The sequence below is a fragment of the Orycteropus afer genome, unplaced genomic scaffold (genome assembly GCF_000298275.1).
Source record: "Orycteropus afer afer isolate SDZICR_OR568_19922 unplaced genomic scaffold, OryAfe1.0 scaffold00003, whole genome shotgun sequence".
Classification (NCBI taxonomy): Eukaryota; Metazoa; Chordata; class Mammalia; order Tubulidentata; family Orycteropodidae; genus Orycteropus; species Orycteropus afer.
In genome coordinates this window covers 34,424,334-34,440,316 of record NW_006921590.1, presented here as the reverse complement: position 1 = coordinate 34,440,316, position 15,983 = coordinate 34,424,334, and the positions used below count along the sequence as shown (strand labels likewise).

General features: G+C 36.9%; 1 protein-coding gene across 1 annotated transcript in view; it reads left to right on the top strand.

Annotated features, from left to right (window-relative positions):
• The window catches only part of STAG1 (stromal antigen 1), a 528,154-nt gene that overhangs the window by 353,149 nt on the left and 159,022 nt on the right, over positions 1 to 15,983 (top strand). The window contains exons 9-11 of the mRNA XM_007937169.2: positions 2,214 to 2,337; positions 9,900 to 9,998; positions 10,505 to 10,584. Coding sequence (XP_007935360.1) covers positions 2,214 to 2,337; positions 9,900 to 9,998; positions 10,505 to 10,584 — 303 coding nt within the window. The remainder of the gene's footprint in view (positions 1 to 2,213; positions 2,338 to 9,899; positions 9,999 to 10,504; positions 10,585 to 15,983) is intronic.

Below are 15,983 nucleotides of genomic sequence, written 5' to 3'. Positions count from 1 at the left end.
AAAAAAAAAAAAAAGAAACAACTCGACGGCACCTAACAACAACAACAACTTTTGGTTTCTTGTAATGTTTTGTAGTTTTCCTAGTATATGTCTTTGTGTTTGTGGCTCTGAAAATTTTTACATTAAGGCAGAAAGGAATGTTCTTGTGCCATTTGTATTTAGTATTATAAAAGTCTAGAAACATGCACTCACAGATGTAGTAAAGCTGCTTTCTTACATTCTACTATCTGTTGTTGTGCCCAGGTTATGAAGGAGTTCGGGGCGAGGAATTGCCAACACATGATAATGCAAAGAGCAATAGGAAAGTTTATTAGCTAACTTAAGTTAGGGTCCTTGCTTTCACCCTCGCAATGGGTTGAGCAAAAGACCCCGTGCTCTTACATTAAGAGATCTTTATAGAGAAACATAGGGTGGAGTAGATAATTTGGTTTTTATGATAGGGGTTTGGGAATTTGAGGCAGGTTGGAATTCCCCCGGTTTCAAAGGTGAGTGAGAGATTTCTTGGGGCCAGGCGGATCTCTTTGATATGTGCATACTCTCTGCTAAACCCCGGGGGGTGAAAGCCCTCGTAGTCTTCAAAGGTGGGTGAGAGGCTTTTTGGAGCCATGCAAATGTCTGATAAAAGGCTCTGAGGTATGGGACATTTACTACAGGCATTAGGGCTCAGCATGGGACCTGTCAATCTACCTGGAGGCATTAGGGCTCAGCATGGGACGTGCCAATCTCCATACTAAAGGCTTCTGGTTAAAAAATCTTTCAGGCTTTACACTGTAAGTGTTTAGATTGGTGAAAATTAAATGAAAGATTGTAATAAACAACTTGTATTGAAGATGTACTAATGCCACGCAAGTCTAAATATTTTACTTGTATCAAGTGATATAATTTTCATAGTAACTGTGAGATAGGTACAATTATTATTCCTATTTTATGAATAAGAAAACATGAAAGAAAGTAGTAACTTGCGTAAGGTCACACAACTAGTAAATAGCAGAGCCAGGATTTAAACGTGGGATGTCTTGCTCCAGAGCTACACTATTAACCACTATGCTATAGGATCTCTACATGATTAAAAAGGTACTAACCAGAAATGTAGGAAAACTAAAGATTGTGAATGGTATATGACTTTGAGAGAAAAGGTTTTCCTGACTTTTATTCTTGGGCAATGACAAGAGCTTATAAGAAAACCGATTCATCAGGGCAGGATGTGAAATGTTAGAATGCTAACACTCAACTTGTCACAAGAGGCAAACCAAGAAAAGTGTTTTAATTAACTTAAAAATTCCAGCCAGAGGGACATTTATTGCTTTCTATAAATTGGAGAATTAAAAATTTAACTTATTCACATGGTAAATCTGAAATCTTGAATACCCAGAAAAGAAAATTAGAATTCACCTTATTATACTTAATATTTTAAGCTAATGAGAATAATCCAATGAAAGTATTAATACTGTATTTGTTCATGACTCGTAGATCAAAATCATTCCAGAATTAACTTACAGTAGTTGAAAAGCCATTAGCCAAAAACCCAAAAACCTGCCTTTTAGGATTGGTTTTGCCACCACTTAACAATTTTGATCACCAAGATCTGTATCCATTGTGACCAAAGGTGGAGTGTGCTTTCCTGTGACTCAACCTAAAAAGATGTATATGTATAGTTTGTCAATCAGTTACTTCAAAGTTTTCGTTTTTGTAAACTATTGTACATTTTCAGATAATATTTACTTCTATATGATTTTGTCTCATACATCTATAACTAATTTTTGTCTTGATCTTAAAATTATTTTAAGTCATTAAATATGTGCTAGCTTAGATTCATAACTTTTTAGAGAAACAGTTTTTGAGCTCTACATTTTTCTGTACTTGGTTATTAGTACCCTAATGTCCTCAGAAGATTTAATGGTTGTTGACTCCTTTATAGTTGTAGGGCTGTCCAAAAACTCCAAATGTCATTTCCTGGTTCGGTTAAAATAGAGCAATTGAGCCAACATAAGGTGATTTCCGTAGTATTTTTTTCACTTTGGTGTCAGTAGGTTATATTTTACAGAAGTCATATAAAAAGCAAAATATATTTAAGTTGGAAGCCCCTGAGTATAGATATAAATACAGTATTTGAAATTGTAATTTTTATTGCTTTCTGAAAGTGATTTTGAAGTGCATTCCATCTTTGGATATTAGTCACATGTGTGTCTCAACCCTTCCCCCCCACTCCCCAGTGATGCTATTGCTGAGATTAGAGCCATCTGTATTGAAGAAATTGGCGTATGGATGAAAATGTATAGTGATGCCTTCCTAAATGACAGTTACCTGAAGTATGTTGGCTGGACTCTTCATGACAGGGTAAGTTACTCTGCTCCAAGCTTTCATGGATGGTATGCTTGTTTCAATACTGGAAATCTAGAGTCTTGTAAAGTAGTCTCTGGGTTGTACAACAGTTAACACACTCAGCTGCTAACCAAAAGGTTGGATGTTCAAGTCCACCCAGTGGCTTCTCAGAAAAAAGGCCTTCAGTTAACTTTTGAAAAATCAACCATTGAAAACTCTATGGAACATGTTCTACTCTACACACATGGGATCTTCATAAGTTTAAATTGACTTGTTTGAATTGGTTAAAGTTTTGAAAAAATATAATATCCCAAGAAGCTGATTGTAGTCCTTTTCTAGTTTGATAGTGCAAGAGATTCCTTGTTCTCTTAATACATAAAAACTAAATAAGCTTTCTTATTTTGAATGCACTAGGATCATATCACAATAGAGTGTTTTACCAGAAGTAACTAGATTTGTTGGATTCTAGAATGCTTGATCTAAAAATCTATTTCTACTTCTACCCTTTAGAAAAGGCTCTGACTTTAAAAGGAATCCCACATTGCAAAAATGGTATGGGGGTTGCATCTCCTGACCTCCTCTAACTTTACAAGAGGGGAACAGAATCACCATTAGCAGCCCGAGGCTTATTCCTATGAGGCCATACCTGTCACCACCCTTCTGCCTTTTTACCAGCTCTGACACCAGCCTTCCCTCTGACAGCACTCACTGCTTCTCTGCTGTCTTCGATAACTGGTTGCAGTGGCCAAAGAGAACTCACAGACAATACTCACAGTTATTGAATTTATTAGGGAAATAACACCTATAAGTCAGGTTCAGAACACTCTCAGGATACAGTTCTTTGATCAGGATAGTCTCCCTTCTGCTGTGCCCTCAGGCACAGCTCTCTGGCCCTTAGCCTCTCGGCCTGGCCTCTGTCCTGCTGGGGCGAGTAACTGTTACAAAATTCTTTCAACTCTGCTGATAGATACACCTACATGCAACTCACTCCACCAGCAAGCCTCCTGCCCAAAGGCACTCAGTTTTCTTGCTCTGTGGGCTGGCAAGCCCACTGCTCTGTCTCATGCCTCTTGGTTCCTCAGCCGGTCATCTCTGCAAGTTGTCGCTGCTAAGGCAGTCCAGCACAGGGATCTCAGGTCCAAGGACATACTCCAGTTCACCTCCACCTCATCTCTCTTGATGGCAGTGAGATCCCTCTTGATGGCAGTGAGATCCTCCTTTCTGCCTCTCTTGTTGTTGTTATGTGCCATTGAATCAAACCTGGCTCACACCAACTCCTCCTTGGGTTTCCGAGGCAGTATCACTGTGGAAGTAGATTGACCAATCTTCCTTCCAAGGAATGGCTGGTGGGTTTGAACCGCCAGCCTTCTGGTTAGCAGTCAAGTGCCTTAGGCACTATGCTACCAGAGCTCCTTTTCTGCTGCCTCTAGGAAGGCTCATTTTAAGCTTAGCAGAATGACAAAACTAACTGATCCCCACATTAGAGTTTCATACACTGTATTTGCCTGGCCCCACCTAGTAATGTGGTGGGAGTCCCAACGACTTGTTAGAAAAGCCATACCAAGTAATTCACTGCACTATACACATTGAGTCCTGAATAAATAATCCACAAAATAACCACAGGTAAAAAACCAGTGCTGTTGAGTCAGTTCCAATTCATGGCCACCCCATGTGTGTTTAAAATTGTTATATTTGGTTATTTGAATTGTTAAAAGTATTTATTGAAAAAGTAGCTATTAAAAAACATTTTTAAAGAAATGAATTATATTCTTAGACTTTTAATGCAAATATAGTAATATTCTAATTTTTTTTTGTATCATGTTATTACCAGCCTAGAGAGCATTTACTTTTTAAGTAGTAGTGTGCTAAGTATTACTAAAGATATTTTGAAAACCACAAAACTACTATAATTATAAATTATAATTAATAAGTCCTGAGGGAATGTTATAGGCCAGTTGTGTTGTAAGAATTCAAGGCATAGAGACATCCCAGGTTGGTTGCTCAACTTTACAATTATCAATTTAAAATTTTTTTTTTTATTGTGGTAAAATACATGTAACAAAAACTACCATTTTAACCATTTTTAAGTTTAAAATTCAATGACATTACATTTACCATGCTATCATCACCGTTACCCATTTCCAAAAGTTTTTTATCACCCCAAACAGAAACTCAGTCCTCCTTAAGTAATAATTGCTTCTCCCCTCCCCTTACAATGCTTTGTAAATAATAAACTTTAATCCCTGTACACTTGGCTATTCTAGCTATTTCATAGAAGTGAAATCATATAATATTTTGTCCTTATGAGTCTCACTTATTTCATTCAGCATAATGTTTTTAAGGTTTGTCTCTGTCATAAAATTTATCAAAACTTCATTTCTCTTTATGAGTAAAAAATAATCCATTGTATTTTTATACCACATTTTGTTTATCTGTTCATTGATGGACACTTGAGTTGTTTCTACCTTTTAACTGTTGTGAATGAACATCAATGTACAAGTATCTGTTTGAGTCCCTCTGCTTTTTCAGTTCTTGTAAATATACACCTACAAGTATAATTGCTGGGCCATATGTTAATTATTTGTTTAAAATTTTGAGGAACTGCCAACTTTTTTCCACAGTGACTATACCGTTTTACATTCCCAGCAGCAATGCAGAAGGTTCTAGTTTCTTCATATCCTAAGCAAGTTTTGTTAGTTTTCCTTTTTTTGATAATACGGATCCTAATGGGTGTGAAGTATAGTTATCTATTTTTAATTGATGATAAAATAGATTCTCTTCCCTACCCACCTCATTTGGTAGAAAATCCAATTAGTATATAATGACTTTTTCATGAATATTTATCTTCCCTGGCAAGTCAGAATTTTTACACTAATAAATTCCAAAAATTTCATATTTTCTTTGTCAAAGCTTCATGTTTTAGGATGTTGGCATGTAAGCCATATCTCAGATTCATCCAATTAAATTTTATTACAGTGTAGAAGAATATATAATTATACCATATGCTCTCATGCTGGCATATACACACTCTCAAATCCAACAAAATAAACTTTTTAGTTAGAATGAATACTTAAAGTCCTACATTTTAATTTCCTGCCATCCAATTTTTTCTTCCATTCTCCAAATAAAGTACTGAGTATCATTACCAGTTTTAATAGAATTTATATGTGACCACAAGTTCTGGGGAAAATAGCAATGTCATGTAACTTTCAGAAAACAACCGGAAATCAATTAGAAGCATCACTAACCTATCCTTATAGAAGCTCTCTGTCCAGATAAAGGCAGAGATAGGTTTCCCTTATACATTGTTAGTGAAATCATATAAAGAGTACTGTGTTCAGTAAGATGATTTTAATGTCTCCCATTACTTTGTTTAGAAAAGACTATGTTGTTGTTGTTATGTGCCGTCGAGTCGGACCCGACTCATAGCGACCCCTCCTTGGGTTTCCAAGGCAGTGTCACTACGGAAGTAGGATTGCCCAACTTTCCTTCCAAGGAGTGGCTGGTGGGTTTGAACCGCCAGCCTTCTGGTTAGCAGTCAAGTGCCTTAGCCACTATGCTACCAGAGATCCCAGAAAAGACTATAGATAAGTATTAAATAATCCCTTCTAAGCATTCCTTTTTGTCAGTCCCACTAATCTTGGATGTGTTTTGCCTGAAGAGTAAGTCATTTATTGGTCTGTTCTTTCAGTCATCTCTTTGGAACTACTACCTCTACAAGGCTATGGCCTTTGCCCTCAGACTCATCCTGTGCCTTTTTCAAATGAGCTGGTAAAACTCCTCTGTCTGGATTTTAGAATTCTAGAGATTTTAGCCTAATTTTCCTGGATTTTTTTTTAATTCTGACAATTTATATGTAAATTTTTATAATTAGAAAAACAAAAACAATTTAACAAACTGAATCTCTAACAACTCTTCTAGCTGTTCGTTTAGTTGTCTTTCTGTTAACTAAAATTTATTTCTAAATTCTCTATTTTTAGTTCTGTCCTTGAGGGTAACACAGAATAGGTGTATTTTTATTTTATAGCAATAGCAATCTCTGTAAGGAACTCCAGTGGCACAGTGGTTAAAGCATTTGGCTGCCAATCAAAAGGTTAGCACTTTGAAACCAGCAGCCACTCTGTGGAAAAAAGATGAGGCAGTCTGGTTCCAAAAAGATTCACAGCCTTTCTAATCCTTTGGGGCACTTCTACTCTGTCCTATAGGGTTGCTGTGAGTTGAAATAGACTCAGTGGCAGTGGCTTTGGTAGTCTCTGTTTTCCAGACTAATATCTTAATCTCTTTTTGAATTTATTCTCCTGTTGCCTGATTGCCTTTCTCTGAACATTTCAGTTTGTCAATAATGTACAATTCTTACTCTAGTTTCTTACATATGTTTGAGTCCTCGTATCAAGCTTTCTGTAGTGCTTGGGTATAGGATGTAGTCTTGGTTAGTCCAGCCCATTTTCTCTTTATTGTGTTGACTCATCCCATGTTGTATTTCTCTTAAGTTCATCAAAAACCTCCTTAGGTCTCACTCTGTGGTTGCTCTGAATGGGAATCAAATTGAGGGCAGTGGTTTATATAACTCTGTCCAACTCAGGACTACTTTTGTCTATTCCTTTCACCCCTGCCACATGCAAACATATCCATTCTTTGACAGGTAGGCCACCTGAATTTGGTTCATTTTAACTCATTCACAGTATTACCATTTAAGTATTCATAGCACAATTATACATCTTAAAAAGAATCAGCATTGTCTCCTGGAAGCATGTGTTGTTGTCTCTTAAAAATAAAACTCATTAGGAAATAATATATCTCTAAAAACCATTTCTTTTCTGTTTGTTTGTTCTGTTTTCACTTATATAGTCATTCATTCAAAAAAGACATGCAGATCACCTACTACGTATTAGGCACTGTTTTAAACAGTACTCACATTTTAATAAGATCATGTGTGTTAGGGAGACAATAAAATATTCAGGTATTACAATACAGCTAGGTTCAGAGTATAATAGAGCCCCAAAGTAGAATAATTACAAAGGTGTTAGCTGGAGTTATTATCTAACCATAAATTATTTTACAGTATTCTAAAACTCTTTCATGCATACCACATTATTTACTTTTTGTAATGTAGGCAGGATCCTTTATAGGTAGAGAATCAAGATATGGGAGAAGAGGTGGTTGGTTGGGAGGAAGCATTAGACTGGGTGAAGATAAAACTCAATAAATGCCCTGGTGATACCAATAATTTGCTTTGTGAACTTGGAGGAAGTAACTGATCTATGGTTGGAGAGAAATAAGGAAACATGCTCTCTCTCACCCTATCCCACCCCTGCCCAGGTATTTTACTGTGTTTTCAGCAATGGTTTACACAGCAGTTTATGTTCCCATTCAACAGTTGTGCAAGCACTGGGGTGGCAAAAGATGCAGGCTGGCTGATGGCTACTGGCCAGTTCATCCTATCCACTTGTTCAGTAGCTCTTCTAGCCTGGTTGCCCTCTGGTGGACATTGTTAACATGTATTACAATGATCCTGATGCTTCTTTTCCGTTCCCTTAGATACATTTACATGCTTCTTCACAAGACCTACTTGTCCCTGATCTTCAGTGTTACTCCTTCCAGGCTCCTAATCAGTCTACCTAGGCCTTATGCCCTACCCAGGATGATATCTTAACCTTAGGTCACTTTTCTTTTCATACACAGTTGATGAGCATATGTATTGCCTGAAACTGCTCTCTGAAAGGAATTCCCTTCACTCCTGTCTGTGAGGGCCACCCCAAATTTAGGCCATAGTGTCCCAGTAGTCCCATTTATGACCTGCACACATATAGTAAGCTACTCATCTCTGAACCAAGCTTGATTTTTTTCCTTCTGCAAAAGTTGATACTAGGGAATTTCCCCATGCACACAAATGAGGCTATATATAAGAGATGCTCGTGCAACAGTGATGAGTAACATGGAAATCTAATCTCTTTGTATAGCTTACTTGTGCGTATAAATCTGCTTAGTCCCAATCTAGGGTATTCTACTTGCAGTTACAGTAGAGGCTTCTGTGTTCACCTAACCTTATGATTGATGAATCTGACTGCACCTCCCTCATGGTGGTTATTTATTTATTTTTGTTGTTATTTGGTTGACATTTCCAAAACAGATTCATTTTACTCTCAACAGTTCATGCTCATTTTATGATGGTTATTAATGGTCTCATGATTACTTGATTTCCATGGTTAAATGATCAGTCTCCATCAGGGTCTAGTAGCAGACCATCAGCTGCTTTCTAAATGGTACATAATTCTCTTTTGCAAATGGCATTGTCATCTCTAGAACCCTAGGGGTCTAAACTGCAAATTTTTTATTAGGGCTTGCCAAAGAGTCTACACTGCAGCTTTAGCTACCACAGATACCATGAGATCTGCTAGGTTATGTGGCTCAAACAGCATAGCTGTTTGTACTACATCTGCTGTAGCAGTGTTTCTTGCCCAGAGCCCCACTCAAAACCTGCGGAATTTATCACCTGATAAATGAGTCAAAGCAATATTATCAAGTTCTGTATATTCAAACTGTAAAACCCAAAGAGGCCTACCATGTACTGTGCTTCTTTCTTGTATAAGAGTTGCAAAGTATATTTTATTCTTTGCATTGGAGGGATGTCCTGGAATGTTTCGGTGTATTAGATCCATAAAAATTTCATTGAATGGTCACTATAGATCTGTAGGATTTCCTACCCTGTGGAGCTTAGCGCTTGCGGACTACTTGGTATTTCCTGTTCATCAGATCTAATAGTTGGCCAATGAAATGTTTCAATGGAGGGCAGTATATATATAGTCATGGTTTTGCCTCAAGTCTATGCTTATTTACCTGCTCTCTGTCACAATATAGTCTGAAGGGAATTTGCATTAGTTATTATTGGTTCATACCAATTAGTCCATAACCAGTTTTACCCAAGGCTAATAGCTGAACATAACAAACATATTCTCACAGTTTTTGTGACTCAGGAATTCGGGAGCGGCTTAGCTAAGCGGTTTTGGCTCAACTCTAACAAAGTGGCTTGAAGTAAATGACTTTATTAAAGATACTCTGCTAGTAAGTAGCTGGCCCAAGACTCTTCACTATATCATCCTGTCTCTCTTTTAAACATTCTGCCATTTATCTGTTTTCTTAACTACTCTTCCTTTGAATGTAAAAGGCATTCAGTAAATTCTTGCTGAATGAATGATGACTCTTTAATACGGATTTTAAGTTTTCTGCAGGATTTTTCAGTCGTTAACACAAAGAATAATGAGCATACTCTTCTCTAATTAATCACAAATTTTCTGTAGATTACACAAGCTGAAAATACTTCTGTATGAATGTTCCATGTTGATTCATCTGTTAGAGTTGATAAATGCTTGAAAAAGTTACAGATTACCCCCAGCAACTGAGGGGTTTTCGTGCATTTTTAATTAAACTTAAGTACAGCTTAGTCCCATCCTGCTTTGGGCTGCATATAGAGTTGAATTGTTAATCTGAAACTTAATATTTATACAGCCTTGAAAATCTTTTCAACCTTAGTGGCATAAAATTAACTGCTTCTACTATTTTTGTTTGTATTTCTAAAGCAAGGTGAAGTCAGGCTGAAGTGTTTGAAAGCTCTACAGAGTCTATATACCAATAGAGAATTATTTCCTAAATTGGAGCTGTTCACTAATCGATTCAAGGTAAATAACAAGAATGCTAAGCTCATTTTATTTCTTACTTTAGAAAGGTTAGTTGTAGCTTGTTTAACAAATGATATTATTATAAAAAGTATTTGTCTCCAATCTTCATTACATATTCTCTAAGTAAACCCATAGGAAATAATAAATGAATCCCTTCTTTACAAAAGAAATTACCAATGATTTTTCATTTATTGCCTTTGAAGGAAATCTCTTGCTTAAAATAAGATTTTCTTTATATAGGGATTTTTATAAATATATTAATTTTGCAAGTTAAGGTTTACTTGTCCCAATGTTAGAGATTGTCAAATGATAAAGGTTTTAGGTGATAAACATTTACGCTAATACCTACTTGATATGATTAAGACTATGGTTATATTGTTTTAAGAATAAGGCTTTCCATTGAACTCTTCATTAGTTTTGCATATGTTCCCCAATATGTATTACCTTAGGTGTGTTCCAGCTTACCTTCTGCACATGCTTTGTTTTCTAACTTTTTTTTTTTCCAGGACCGCATTGTATCAATGACTCTTGATAAGGAATATGATGTTGCTGTAGAAGCTATTAGATTGGTTACTCTGATACTTCAGTAAGTGTAATATCTGTGGATGTTTTAAGTTAATCTGTTCATTTTTTTAGTGCTTTTTTCCATCGTTATTGATGTTCTTCATAGTATAACCCATCAATAGATATAGATATATTTATATATTCTTAGTGATATAATACAAGTTCCATATTTAGTTCTATGTCTGCATTTTAAGGTGAGATTTGAAACAAAGGATTTTCTGTTGTTATTCTGTTTTAATTCTGTTACCTATTCCGTAAAAAGTTCTTTTATGAAGTCTAAAGGAAGTATCATTGAAATATAACATACCTTTCTATTTTAAAAAACGTAAAATTAGAAAAAAAATTTAAAAGGAAGAATCTTTAAAAGGGATAGATTTTTCAGATAAGCATTTGGAATGCTACAGAAGTTGTTGTTATTATGTGCCATCGAGTCAGCCCCGACTCATAGCGACCCCTCTTTGGGTTTCCGAGGCAGTATCACTACAGAAGTAGATTGCCCCATCTTCGTTACAAGGAGTGGCTAGTGGGTGTGAACCACCAGCCTTCTGGTTGGCAGTCAAGTGCCTTAGGCACTGTGCTACCAGAGCTTCTGCTATAGAAGTAGGAGAAAGGAAATAAAGCATTTGAATAATATGGTAGAGATTTAAAATTAGTTATGTTGCAGCTTTCTCTATAGATCTTTGACTAAAAACAAGGAAGAATCAGATATGTGAGAGAATGTAAGCCTTAGCAAAGTCATCACAAGTCCTCCTTTCCCTACTTTGTGCTACTACATCTATCATAAACCAAATCTCATCTATGCAGAGGCCCATTTTTTACTTCTCCACTATTGTATTAGTGTCTTTTTACCTCTTTCTCCTTGAGTGTCATATTGTTGTTGTTATGTGCCATCGAGTCAGACCTGACTCATAGCAACCCCTCCTTGGGTATCCGAGATGGTATCACTATGGAAGTAGACTGCCCAACCTTCCTTCTGAGGAGTGGCTGGTAGGTTTGAATCTCCAGCCTTCTGGTTAGCAGTCAAGTGCCTTAGGCAGTACGCTATCAGAGTATTATTATGGCTGTATTATATTGTATATGTTATAATAAGGAGCTCTGGTAGTATAGTGGTTAAGGTATTTAGCTGCTGACCAAAAAGGTCAAAGGTTCAAACCTACCAGCCACTCCATAGAAGAAAGATGGGGCAGTCTTCTTCCATAAAGATTCACACCCTTGGAAACCCAATAGGGATCACTATGAGTTAGAACTGACTTGATGGCAGTGAGTTTGTTTTTTTGTTGTTTTTTTTGTTTTGTTTTTTATGTTGTAATGTGTCTTTTTCTGTTATTGAGATTCTCTTCTCATTGCGTTTCTTCTTAAAATCCACATAGCTATTTGCAGATTTTTTTTCCCCTCTATAAAATTTTAAAATATACTTGTCAAGTCCCTCAAAAACCTTAGCAGGAATTTTAAATACTAGAATTGCATTGAATTTTATGATAGATTTAGGATAAAATAAAGTTCTTTATAGTGTTACATCATTTATGCTAAAAATAGATTTCTTTATTCAAAGCTCATTAGGTCTTTTTAAAATTTTTTTCATAAAGGTCTTGTACATTATTATTACATACTTGACGATTTCTTTGCTGTATGATTAATGTTTAGTGTTACAGTTTCTACTTGGTTATTACTGATACATTAGTGTTAGACTTGGCAAAAGTGTCAGGCAGAGAACATTTCATCTTATGTTGGTCTTGTATGTCAAAAAAAAAACCAAACTCACTGCTGTCGAGTCGGATCTGACTCGTAGCAACCCCTTCTTGGGTTCCCCAGGCAATAACACTACAGAAATAGATTGTTCAATCTTCTTTCCAAGGAGTGGCTGGTGGGTTTGAACGCCAGCCTTCTGGTTACCAGTCAGATGCCTTAGGTACTATGCCACCAGAGCTCCTAGGTCTTGTATTAGCAGCCTCTAAAAATTCTCTTACGTTTTCTCAGGGTTTGTTGATTCTGTAAGGTTTACTATATAGATTATCATCATCTGCAAACCATTTCAGTTTGTCTCATTTTTTTGTAAGGTTTAACTCTGTTTAATTCACTTTGTCTAAGTGTACTAGCCAGGACCTTCAACACTGTTAATGGTATCACTGGTAGTAAATACCTTGTTCTTGTTCCCTGTAGGCAACTGAAGTTCTTTGTTTGAGTACAAGTGTTATTCTTGTGGTATGGTTTGTTTAATTTTATGCTAAAGTATATGCAACATAAAATCTGCCATCTTAATCACGTTTAAGTGTACAATTCAGTGGCATTATATTCACAGTGTTTGTAACCATCACCATTTAGTTCTAAAACATTTTCATCACTCTAAAGAGAAACTCTGTACCCATTAAGCAGTAACTTCCTATTTCCTGGTAACTAGGCAATCTACTTCCTTAGTGATATCGCCTTGGAAACCCAAGGAGGGGTCACTATGAGTCAGGTCCGACTCAATGGCACATAACAACAACAACATGACATAACAACAGCAACTCATCTAGTTTCTGTCTCTGTGCATTTGCCTGTTCTTGGTATTTTACATAATTGAGATCTTGCACTATTTATCCCTGTATGTCTCACTTATTTCTTTTAGCTAATGTTTTCAAGGTTCATCATTATTGTAGCATGTATCAGAATTTCATTTTCATGACTTGACATTGTACGACATTTTGTATGTATGACATTTTATGACATTATATCTAAATACCACATTTGCTTATCCATTCATCTGTGCATGAACATTGGAGATGTTTTCACCTTTTACCTGTTCTGAATAATGGTACAATGAACATTGGAATTATAAGAATGTGATAGGTTTCTAATATAATATAATGTTGTTTTGATTTTCATCCCTCTAATGGCTAATGATCATGAACATTTCTTCATGTTTGTTGGCTGTCTGAATATCCTCTTTGGTGAAGTGTCTGTTCATGTTTTCTGCCCATTTTTTAATTGGATTGTTTGTCCTTTTGTTGTTGAGCTGTTGTGGAGTTTTCTATAAATTTTAGAGACAAGTCCCTTGTCAGATATGTCAATGCTGAATATTTTTTCCCAATCTGTAAGTTCTCTTTTTATTCTTTTGGAGAGAAGTCTTTTGAAGCACATAAAAATTGAATTTTTAGAAGGTCCCATTCATCTAGTTTATCTTCTGCTGTTTGTGCATTTTGGGTTAAGCTTGACAGTCTATTTATGCCATAAATTGTTGTTGTTGTTAGGTGCTGTTGAGTCATCTCCCACTCATAGCAATCCTATGCCCAGCAGAATGAAACACTGCCAGGTCTTGTGCCAGCCTCACAATCCTTGCTATACCTAAGCCCACTGTTGCATCCATTGTGTCTATCCACCTCCTTCTTCGATGGAGGGCCTTTCCCTTCCTCCTTGACCCTCCAGTTTACTAAGCATGATTTCCTTCTTCAGGGAGTGGTTCTTTCTGACAGCATGACCAAAGTAGGTGAGATGAAGTCTGGCCATTCTCGCTTCCAAGGAGCATTCTGGCTGCACTTCCTCTAGCACAGATTTGTTAGTCCTTTTAGCAGACCATAATATTCTTAGCATTCTTCTCCAACACCAAAACTCAAAAACATCAACTCTTCTTTGGTCTTCCTTATTCATTGTCCAGTTCCCACATGCGTAAGATGTGGTTGAAAATACCATGGCTTGGGTAAGGCGCACCTTAGTCTTCAAGGAGACATCTTTGCTCTTCAGCACTTGAAAGAGGTCTTTTGCAGTTTTGCCCAATGCAATACATCGTCTGATGTCTTGACTGCTGCTTCCATTGGTGTTGATTGTAGAACCAAGTAATATGAAATCCTTGACAACGTCAATCTTTTCTGCATTCACCATGAAGCTATTTACTGGACCAGTTGTGAGGATTTTTGTTTTCTTTATATGGAGGTGTAATCCATACAGCAGACTGTAGTCTTTAATCTTTGTCAGTAAGTGCCTTAAGTCATCCTTACTTTCAGCAAGCAAAGTTGTGTAATCTGCATATCGGAGGTTGTTAATGAGTCTTCCACCACTCCTGATGCCATTTTCTTCTTCATATAATCCAGTTTCTCAGATTATTACTCAGCATGTAAGTTGAATGAGTATGGTGAAAGGGTACAACCCTGATGCACTCCATTCTTGATTTTGAATCACGCAGTATCCTTGTATTCTGTTCGAATGACAGCCTCCTGTTCTACATACAGGTTCCTCATGACTACAATAAAGTGTTCTGTAATTCCCATTCTTCTCAATGTTATCCATAATTTGTTATGATCCACACAATCAAATGCTTTTGCATAGTCATTAAAATATCCTTCTTGAAATCTTTGCTTTCAGCTAAGATCCATCTGACATCAGCAATGATACCCCTTGTTCCACATCCTCTTCTGAATCCAGCTTGCATTTCTGGAAGCACTCTTGTCAGTGTAGTGCTGCAACCATTTTTGAATTAACCTTCAGCAGGATTTTACTTGCATGTGATATCAAAGATATTGTTTGATAATTTCCACATTCTATGGGATCACCTTTCTTAGGAATGAATACAAATATGGATCTCTTCCAGTCAGTTGGTCAGGTAGCTGTCTTCCAAATCTCTTGGCATAGCCAAGTGAGTGCCTCCAGTGAGGCATCCATTTGTTGAAACATCTCAGTGGGTATTCCATCAATTCTTGGGCCTTGTTCTTCACCACTTCCTTCAGTGCAGCTTTGACTTCTTCCTTCCATACCATTGGCTCTTGATCATATGCCACCTCCTGAAATGGATGAACATCGACCAATTCTTTTTGGTACAGTGACTCTGAGTATTCCTCATCTTCTTCTTTTTTTTTTTTAATGCATTTTATTGAAATGTAATTTATGTACAGTGAGTGAAATACACAGAGCTAAAGTGACATGGGTCAATGCATTTTTTTTTTCAGTGTTCCCTCCCCTCCACTCCCACCCCAGGCAACCAACAAAGTTTCCCTCCATATATAAACCTTTCCTTGACCCACCACAACAAACTAATACTATATTTGTCCTTCTGTGATTGACTTATTTCACTCAGCATAATGTCCTCCAAATTCATCCATATTATGCAGTGTTTTGCAGACTCTACATTATTTGTTAGTGCTGCATGGCATTCCAGTATGTGTATGTACCATAGTTTGGTCATCCACTCTTCCGCTGATGGGCATGTAGGTTGTGTCCGTCTTTTTGCTATTGTAAATAGTGCTGCGGTAAACATGAGCATGCATGTATCTGTTCCTATCCTGGCTCTCACCTCTCTAGAATATATACCTAGTAATGGGATTGCTAGGAGCTCTGGTAGCGTAGTGCCTAAGATACTTGACTGCTAACCAGAAGGCTGGCGGTTCAAACCCACCAGCCACTCCTTGGAAGGAAGGTTGGGCAATCTACTTCTGTAGTGATACTGCCTCG